This window comes from Cyprinodon tularosa, unplaced genomic scaffold (genome assembly GCF_016077235.1).
Source record: "Cyprinodon tularosa strain WSP-4 unplaced genomic scaffold, ASM1607723v1 ctg1212, whole genome shotgun sequence".
NCBI lineage: Eukaryota > Metazoa > Chordata > Actinopteri > Cyprinodontiformes > Cyprinodontidae > Cyprinodon > Cyprinodon tularosa.
In genome coordinates, this window is record NW_024038018.1 from 78403 (window position 1) to 88834 (window position 10432).

At 39.7% G+C, this 10432-nt stretch overlaps 1 protein-coding gene across 1 annotated transcript; it reads left to right on the top strand.

Annotated features, from left to right (window-relative positions):
• The first annotated feature begins 509 nt into the window (after positions 1-509).
• On the top strand, positions 510-9375 carry LOC119777080. Its single transcript, XM_038275859.1, has 4 exons — positions 510-634; positions 3106-3300; positions 3373-3452; positions 9051-9375. Exons 1-4 carry the CDS (start codon positions 533-535, stop codon positions 9352-9354), a joined length of 681 nt encoding a protein of 226 aa, XP_038131787.1. The 5' UTR covers positions 510-532; the 3' UTR covers positions 9355-9375.
• The last annotated feature ends 1057 nt before the right edge of the window (positions 9376-10432 follow it).

Below are 10432 nucleotides of genomic sequence, written 5' to 3' on the forward strand. Positions count from 1 at the left end.
CTGTTACAGCACTGAAAACTGATGAATTCCTGCTCAAACAGCACAGCACGGTGGATTTATTTCTTTTTTCCTCATAGTCTATGTCATCCTCCTCCTCTCTGACAAAGCTGGTCATTAATCGGCATTAATCCTCGACAGGTAATCAGCTGATTTCAGGCGGTGCTAAAGAAGCTAGCTTAGCAGCTAGCAGCGACATTGGCTGTGTCCGAATGTCCTCCCTACTCCCTACATAGGGCCCTATATAGGGATCACACCATTTTGTAGGGGTGTCCGAATGTCCAGAAAGAAAAAAGTAGTGCACTCAAAGTTACCCACAATGCATCTTGAAACTAGTGAGCTTCGATGGTCCCTAGATGGGACAATAGACTCTGTGCACGATAGCAAATTCTACTTCCGCTTATGAAAGCTAAGTTGATGAGACAACTTCCACCTGCTTGACGCGCTGCCAGAGCAGACGGCTGAAAAATGGATGGTGCAAGCAGTGAGCTGAATTTCTCCTGATGTTTAGGTCATCTGCCAAACATCTCTATCGATGATGTTCACAGACTTGTGGACATGTTTTCTCCTGCTCTCCAGAGCAAGCGCGAGAAAGGATTTAAATTCTACATTTCACAATACCTCTACAACTTCGAAGGTAAGGCGCAACAAAACTTGCTAATGCTACATTCGTGTTAACTTTACTGTCTATTGTCAATTAACATATTGAAACTAATATTGACTAATTATTAAACATACGGTTTGTGTTCATAAATTGTGTACGTAAATTCTACCGCTGGTAGCTACGATAACGCTAATGCATTTTCATTGAAGATGGTGTTAGCCTAGCCTGGTACAATTGAGACGGATGAAAGCAGAGCCAGGCTACTGTCAGCCTCCAAAAACCGCAAACTATGACAAACTTGGCTTGTTTCATATATCAACAATGCCTTTTACCAGCTATTAGCAATACAGAAAAGGAAAAGATTTGGCATATAGAAATAAGCTATATCTCAATTTAATCTATAGACCTCTTCTGAGTTCTTTAGATTGAGACAGTTTAACTCCTAATAGTGCATTGTGTCATGTTGGGTGTAAGGTTCTAGCCCATATGCAGATCACACTCAGGAGGCAGGATAAAAGTTCAAAAGTTTATTGAAACGAGAGAGGAAGCTGGTCAGGGTGTTATCAGGTCCAGGGCTGGTCACGGCTGGATTGCTGACCTGGAGCTGAGCAGAGCAACAGAGGGGATGACTCCAAGGAGGGTCCAGAGGCTGGCGGCAGACTGAGGCCTTAGGGGCGGCTTGGCTTGGCTGAAGCTTGAAGACCTCCAGATGTGGGTTTGAAGGCAGACGGCTGGCTGAGGGCTGAGGCTTGAACTGAGCAGGCCAAAGGGTGAGCTGAGCAGGCCGAAGGGGGGAGCCAGGAGGGTTCAGAGGCAGATGGCAGGCTGAGGACTGAGGCTTGAGGTGAGCAGGCCGAAGGAGGGAACCAGGAGGGTTCAGAGGCAGACGGCAGGCTGAGGAGTTGCGGCTTAGTTCTCCAGGGTTCTGCTGAGATCAGACAGACCGATCTTCAACAGCAACTCTTCTGGGGGTCTTTGGTTGCTGGCAGGTTTGACCTGAGAAACAGAGAAGACAAGGATTCAGGTTCAGGTCTGGTGGTCAGGAGACAGGACTGACTAGTTGGCTCAGGGTTTGGTGTACCATGATTGACTAACACTCTGGCACCGGAGTCTGTTCCTCAGCCCACTTAAGTACTGGTCTCCTGAAGAGCAGATGAAGAACAGCTGGAGAAGTCAGCTCCAGCCTCAGGAGATCCAGTACGCCCTCTGGTGGAGAAAACAGAAACAAAACAGAAAAACAAACCCAGGAGGGGATCCTTGGCGCCCTCTGGTGGCCAAGCATCCGGATCCCAACAGTACACACCCCCCCCCCCCCCCAAGGGCGGATACAAGACGCACCAGAACAGTCCATGAAAAAACATGGGTGGGTTGTGGGAAACAGGCATGGAGGGCAAGAAAAAACAGTGTCCATAACAAAAAACAACCCACTCCGGGTCAGGAACAGAGGAGCCCGCAGATTGCGGCTCCGGGTCAGGAACAGAGGAGACCACCGACTGTGGCTCCAAATCAGGAACAGATGAGACCACCGACTGTGGCTCCAAATCAGGAACAGAGGAGACCACCGACTGTGGCTCCAAATCAGGAACAGAGGAGACCACCGACTGTGGCTCCAAATCAGGAACAGAGGAGACCACCGACTGTGGCTCCAAAACCAGCATGGAGGAAACCGCCCACAGCGGCACAGGTTCAGTCTTTGAGGTGGCTTGAAGTGCCCGCAGAGGGCTCTTGGCGGTGAGGCCCTAGGGGGTGTATTACCACATACCCCGAATTCAGACACCTCTTTAAAGATCTGCTCAGGGGTCTCTGGACGGCACAGAGCTAACTCAGGGGTCTGAGTTAGCTCTGACGCTAATGATTCAGGGATGCTAATGGGCTCAAAAGACGGAGATACAGAGCAGGTGACGGGTTCTGAAACTAAAGGCACTAAAACACTACGGGGCTCTAAAAACAGAAACAAAACAGAAAAACAAACCCAGGAGGGGGATCCTTGGCGCCCTCTGGTGGGCAAGCCTCCGGATCCCAACACATTGTTGATGTTGTATTAATATCATTTGTAGTCTTAACACTTCACTAACATTTTTATCATTTGTTTCTGCAGTGTCTGACAAAAATCAGGATTCAGGAGAGGTGGTGGTCAGGGCAGAGTGCTTCAGGTCGATGAGGAAGTCAGAGAAAGCTCACAAACTCAGAGTATGATCATAGGAAGCAGCAGAGTTGAATGGTTTTCAGTGCATGTAATCTGTGATGACAACCTAAATTATGGTATATTTTTTATCATAATGCCAGGCAAATACTATTCATTAGGGTAAATTTTTCAGGCATTTCAACGTAATATACAGGTGATTATATTAGGGGAAAAAAGCTAAAAAATGTTTAAACAAATAATCAGGTTTAAGGTTTTTCAGGCTTTCTTTATTGATGGTTGTCACCATCTATAAAAATAGCCTCTGTTCCAGATTGAATGATGTGAGTAAAAAATAACTAAATAACATTGTACTTTTCAGGTGGTTCTGAAAGACTCACAGTCTGTGGAACTACTACACTTCAGCTGCTCCTGTAAGGCTGGAAAAGCCTTATGTAACCACTGTGTTGCTTTGCTTTTTCAGTGTGCCCATTACTCCCAGCTGAAGCTCCAAGTGGTGCCCCCGATGATGAGCTGCACTGAGGGAGAACAGCAATGGCAAAAGCCCAGAGTACTGGTAGGTTATGTCATAATATACATACAATAAATAAAATAAATGAATAGATTTAAATGTGTTTGTATATAACAGGGAATAAAGCCTGGGCCAGTTGATAAGATGACTGTGTTATCTGCCAAACCAAAGAGGAGAAAGACCACTGAGGGAGTCCGGTAAGTCCCTAAATTTTGTAAGACTCTAATGTTATGGAAGTGGCATACACTCTCAGAAAAAAAAGTACCTAATTGTACCTTTAAGGGTACAAAGGCTTGTCACTGGGGTGGTACCCTCAAAGGTACAAAATTTGTACCCTTAACAGTGGGTACTTATATGTACCCCTATAGATTGTACCTTATAGGTTTAAAATTGTACCCTCAAAGGTACTTCTGTTGTACCCTCAACAGTGGGTACTTATTTGTACCCCTATAGATTGTACCTTATGGGTTTAGAATTGTACCTTTAGCGACAATCTTGTTCTCTTTTAGAAAAGCAAAAAAAATATATACATAAAAAACAAGAAAAACAATTATTTAATTTTCATTTACTTTTATTTTTTAAAACCACCACTTACATATCATTTTAGGTAATGTACAAAACTAGGCTTTATTTTCTATTTTAACATTTCAAGTTTTCATTTCATTCAAAACTTAGAAAGAATGTCAATGACAAAATGTCATCAACAGAATACGTGTCGTTTGGCTGAAAGTCAATTTCATGTCCACATCCTGCTTGCAGTAAAGTCCATTCTGCATCAACCTTTACTCTGTATGCATGAAAGTGGCGGTCAAATGATAGGGGAATCAGCATTTTGCCACAAAGAATCCACATTGTGTCAATGTTGAGGATGTATTTTATTTGCCAAAATAGTGGCACAGCCTCTGATGATTTTTCTCCCTGCATTTCAGAATAAAATTAAAAAGATTTTCTTTGAAACTAGTTAACAGCTCACCATAAGAGGGAGTATTTTCCAAAACTTTTTCTGTCAAAGGTTCATCCAAGTCATCAATGACACGCTCACTTTTCTCACATTCATTGTCAGGACCTAAAATTTTGACCCTATGTTTTCTGTATACATGTCGTCGAAAAGACTCATATTTGGTAAATGTTGACTGGCAATCATCAAGTCCACATGCAACATCAAAGTTAGCCTCATGTGCATGAATAAGTCCTATGTGCTGAATCAGCTTCATTAAGGTAAAAGCTCTCCTTGGGCATTTGGGGCACTGGTAGGGACGAGGCATAATGTCAATAGAGGAGATTTATTTTCCTGGTGACAGTTAATGGCAGAGGCCGGTCCCCTTCCTCAGCTAGTCCTGCAATGTACCTTTGGAGGAACATTAGTGTGTTCTTCAGGTGTCTTGGGTATGCCAGGTTGAAGACAAAGTAAGTGCAGAAAGCTGAGATGATCCCTTCATCAACTGTTTGAGTGTGACACACCACAATGTTGTCTGCTTTCACAATGGTTGCAGCTCTCCTTGTAAAAGCCATTTTCCAGTCTTGGCCAGTCAAGTGAATTGTTGGGTAAGGGGATGGGGAATCACACTATTTGAAAGCAAAACGGAAATAAGAACACAGAAAATTAACATAATAGCCTATAATACTCTACATTAAGTAATACATTGAAATACTGCATCTTAAAAATGTAACAAAACACCACTAAAACCACAATACCTCTCTATGATGCTGAAAATTTCATTTCTTTTAGGATGATTGTTAGATAAGAATTGGAACAAACAAACCCTTGTTTGTTCTGCAAAAGAACCTACTCTGCGTGTAGGAGGATTTCTGACATTTTAGAATAATGTGAATATCAAAGTCTAGGAAGGTATCTTGAGATATATATATATATATATATATATATATATATATATATATATATATATATATATATATCAGTGACGTGCGGTCAGGGGAGGCAGGTGAGGCAGTGCCTCACCAGCCATCATGGAAAGAAAGAAAATATATAATCATAAAGTAATTTAAATTGTTATATTCATCCGGTGGTTTGTACTAAAAAATATTCATTTTTCATGTAGCTTCACCAATTTCGATTTTTATTTGTTCAAAATCGCTGAATTTTCTTATTTTCCCATTCAAATGCTTGGAAGCGATGCCGGTGAGGCAGCAGCGAGCTCTGCCTCACCTTGGATTGCGCAACCCCTGGCTCTGCGCTGGCTGCAAAGCGGAGAGAGCATGTTGCTGTACGGCGTCAATAAAATGGTTTAAACAAATGTAATATGTGAACTTATTTCTAATAATTTGGCTTATGTATATAATGTACAGAGCTTTTTGTCACCAACTGTGTTTGTGTAACGTGTTTCGTGTAATGAGCGATTATAAACGGCAGAGAACAAGTTCGAGGTGAGGCAGGCAGTTCTCTTGCCTCATGGCAGGGGGTGCTCAAGAGACTGAAAACATAAGGCAGGAACAGGACGGATCAAGGAAGGCTTTCTTCCCTGGCAGTGATCTCCATTGAGACAGAGAGACTTTTAAAACTGAAGGAAGATAAGGAGGACTTCTATTCATTTATAAGTAAAGGTAAGACAGTAATAACATTTATTTTGTTTTGTTTTTTAAGGAAATGTGTGTTTTGTGAGCTACAGTTTGTATGTGTAAGGATGCAGAAGTGAAACATAACATGTAAACTGCTGTCAATCTATGCATCTATTTGCAAATCTGATTCTGATGACGTCAGTGCCTCACCAGCTATGAACCTCACCGCACGTCACTGATATATATATATACGTATATATATAAATGTTTTTACATTTAAAAGAAATATTCTCCATTTTGATTTTACAGCGCCTGTTACCATTTTTGTTACGGTCCACAAAAGGAAAAATCGACACACAACTGTTGATGTATTTTGACGTTCCTGTTGAACATTTAATAACCTGTAAGGTTATTACTGAGGTTTCAGTCAAAGAAGGTGGATAATGACCAAATCCTGGCATTTATTGAAGAAATTTTAAAGATTAAAATGTCTAGGACCCATAAAATAAGAGTTATTAAATCAATGTCAATTACAACAAATGCACACACTGGTTTGAGATAGTTTTTAAAATAAATAATATATATTGCGTAAATGAAAAACTGCCCCATTTTCTAACAAAATGTTTCAACAGAATTTATAACCTTTTGTGGCAATTACTACAATATCTGGTTTTAATGAAAATGTTTTTTGAAGTAAGGATTATTTTTTTTACATTAATACATAATCCAGCATTACAATGCCTTACAGTGTTAAGTAGAATGCAGTGTAAATTGAATCAAATTTGAAACATACTAATCATATGTAATGGCAGTATCCTTTTAGCTAGTTTTGTTTTAACACACAATTTATTTAAGTTAGACTTTAGGAATGCTAAAGTCACTAAGTTTGCTGTACTGTACAAAGTGGTTAGCTTAACAAACAGATATTTGCAAATTAGACATACCTCTCCAAGCATGATAAAGAGATCAGTTTTCTCTCTGAAGATGTATGGGAGAAAAATGAGGGCGGCTCTTCTGTCAATATCTGTAAGACATAAGATATATTTGACATATAATCAGGAATTTATTGCTTCCAATTTTGCTGAAGTACATTGCATGTGTTTTGTAAAAAGAAAATAGTAATTAGTTTAAATAGCAATGAATCTGTTTCCCACAATACCTAAATCAACACAATTTTTTATTTTATTTTTTAAATTAGAAATTAAAACATTAAAACCCCCCAGCATGGACATCATATAATTTATACCTGCTACATCTTCAGAGAGAGCCTCATCTCTTGCCTCCTGGTAGAGCTGGTAAAGAGGAGACTTCCCTTGTGTAAGATTAAGCACTTTTGGCATAATACAGGCAAAGGCTTCACTGAATCGTTGTTGCACATTTTCCATTTCAGGATGAATACGCTGCAATTCATCACAGAGCTGCAAAAAAACAAAACAAAAACCAACATATTTTACAGTGTTTTGTAGTTTTGAAAACCATTTAGCATATCAGGTACATTAAACTTTTTAGATTAAAATTCATGTTTTGGAAAACATCTGTACACCTAAAAAGCCATATGTCATAAGGAACCACAAGTACTTGAAGAAGCATTTGCAGGCTTACTGCTAAATCTTTATTTAAAATGTAAGAGTGAAAGAAATATTGTGGAAAAAAAAAGATTTAAGACAAAGTTGAAAAGGGAAAATCCAATCTTTGTTACACATAACAGCTTAGCATTTAGAACATCGCGCCATTTTATTTCAGCCAAAGTAAAAAAGGCGCAATACAGCAATAGCAAATCAAGTGGCTAACCTGAAGGAGACAATATTAACTACTGACTTGCACGACTTAATACAATTATAGTAATGAAAAATAAATAAATTTGGCGCGGCATACCAAAAATAAAATTCTAAAGTTGGTTGAATGTTAGCACATTTACTGAATGAGAACCGCGAGCTAATGCTAATATTAGCATTAGCTCGCGCCAATGTTAGCATTAGCGCTAGCTCGCGCCAATGTTAGCATTAGCGCTAGCTGACGCTAATACTAACATGCAGACATTGTCTGGCTAATTTTAATGGCAAATTATAACAATTTACAGCTTACCTCTGAATCTCTGCGCTTCTGATTCCGAGATGTCTATGCCTTCTTCTTTTATTGTTCTTAATAGGTCCTCGGTTGAAAGTCCTGCAAATGTCATTGTGCTTTCCTCCACAAACTGGAAACAGATCGATTTCAACAGTATAGCTTGCTAAATTCAAAAGACAGCCAATCGGTGCTGATTGTATATAGTGGACAGCTGATTCAACCAATCAAGTTAAACTTGGGAAAAAAGCTCCGCCTCCAAGAGCAAGTGACAATCATTTGCCAGTGTGACAAAATATGAGCAAAATCACAATATAATATGAAATATAACAATGCAAACTGTATTAAATATATTAGAGTAAACATAGATTTTTTTTAAAGAAAATTCTTTTCTTTAAGATAATATTTTTTTCTTAAAGAAAAAAAATCTTCTTAAAGAATTTTTTCTTCTTAAAGAATTTTTTTCTTCCCAAAATACTCTTCCACAGCCATTTATTGTAAAATCTACATTGAATCAATACCATCTAATTACTGTCTTATCAGTTTTCTTTCCTTGTTTTCCGTCTTCTGAAAGTGTACCCTAAAATTATTAATAAAGAGTACATATTTGTACCATTTACTAGTTGGGAACAAAAATGTACCTTTCAGGACCTCAAAAAGTACAAATATGTGCCATAAAGTCCAATTTCCAGCCCTATAGGGGTACACATGTCCAAACTGTACCTCAGGGGACAGAAATGTACTCCTACTGTACCCTTTTTTCTGAGTGTACGGTACATTTTAAATAAAAGCTTTATGAATTCTATAGCATTTGAATTAAGTCAGAAGCTTACAATTTTCACAGAATTGTATTTGTGTAGCGTACAAATGAGCTGCTGTCAAAATCTACAATTTTATTAATAATGTTTTCATTTTTTAAAGCATCACTGTACTGAACAAGTGCAATTATGGTTTATAGTTTAATAGCATATAGGCCTACTAATTAGTATGCAGCAAATATGTATATTTGTACATATGCATAAAACAGGTGTTTATCGTGTTTATCTTATGTGTATCCAATTTTTTTTTTGGAGCAAACTCTATTTCTGTAATGTGTATTTCAACGCTAAAATTTCCTCACTGCAGGACAAGTATTGTAAAAGGTCTCTTTTGTTATCTATTATATTTCAGTACTTTCATTATCTCCTGTTTAATAATTTGTTGTTGTCTTCCAGGAGCACACTTTACAAAGGTGTTCATGGGGACCTACCTGATCTCTCTGTTCTCCGTCTAAGTGAACCCTACAAGGATTTCTCTCCGACCGACCTCCCAATCATTTGCAGCATGGGAATCAGTGCTGAGATTCCACAAGTGGACTCTGTTTTTGACAAGGTGCAAATTGGAAGTCCACTGTCTTATCAGCAGCCAGTAAAGGAGAAAGCCCAAAGCTTTCATCGTGCTCCACCTCCTCCATCATTGCCACTCCAAGACTACAGACTGGACCCATCAGACTGCATGTTTGTGTGTTCCAGAACATAAACATTTAAATTGCAATATGTGCATGTTATCACACAATAATATAAAATAACACAATTAAAAACTCGAATGAACAATCCTTGTTTGCTGTGAATACTTTTAATGTGAATACTTTTACAAAAAAAAAAACTTCTCTCAAAAATTAATTCCCTGGGACATGTAAAAAATGTGAACTGTAGTTGGTAAAGTAATGATATGAACAGTTTCTACAAATCTATAAAATAAGAACTAGAGCAGCTACTCAGCGTGTGCCCACTTCTTAACCAGGGGTCCATACTGGTAGTTTGTGAGGAGACAAGCAACTGTAAAAATTTGATTAATGCTCCCAGAAATGGGGACTGGGATAACTGTATCAAAAAGTTGTTTTCTTTGACTCTCCTAATGAGCCTCTCGACATGGACTCTGAGGCGAGCTATGGACTGGGTCCTGAGAACATCCACCTCAGGCATCTGCTCCTCCTTGGACAGAAAGGCGGGATGGTGAACTTTCCCAGACACCAGCTCATCCATCAGAAACCCTTTGTCCACCATTGTTTCCATTTCAGGTGTTAGAAGGGAGGTGATGCCACACTGACAGAAGATCTCCTTGTCACTGATGGAACCCTCAAACAGCGCAGACAAAAAAGTCAGTGCTCCACGGGGGGACATGCCTATCAGGGCTTTGAAGGTGCAGTGCGACTTGTAGGTCGAGAAAACCTCACTCTGTAGTAGAAGTGAGGAAGGAGTTTGGCATCTCATTTCTGTGCAGTCCAAAATTACATGACACTGCATGAAAAGTGAGATTTTCGTCCCCGTAGACCCCCGTAAACTCCCGCAGATCTGCCTGATTTTCGTCAGTTTCCGACAATATGCAACCCGCGCTTGTCCGCGTTTGTCGTGCCACAAATTGTCGGAAACGGACTCTGACGTATGTGGAGAGCGATCAGCTGTACTAATGGCCCTAATTAGCATATGAATGCAGCAAACCCGCGCGGCTGGCCAGGTCTGGCTTGAATAACCTTCTCAGTATTGGCTGAAACCACTATTCTCAAACAAATGAAATCGCTCGTGATTGGCAGCAAAACCACACGTGGCCACGCCAG

Coding starts and splice junctions, on each gene's coding strand:
- LOC119777080 (XM_038275859.1), top strand. CDS start 533: ATGATGTTCACAGACTTGTGGACATGTTTTCTCCTGCTCTCCAGAGCA. Junction 635..3,105: donor ATACCTCTACAACTTCGAAG/GTAAGGCGCAAC, acceptor TGTACTTTTCAG/GTGGTTCTGAAAGACTCACA. Junction 3,301..3,372: donor GGCAAAAGCCCAGAGTACTG/GTAGGTTATGTC, acceptor TGTATATAACAG/GGAATAAAGCCTGGGCCAGT.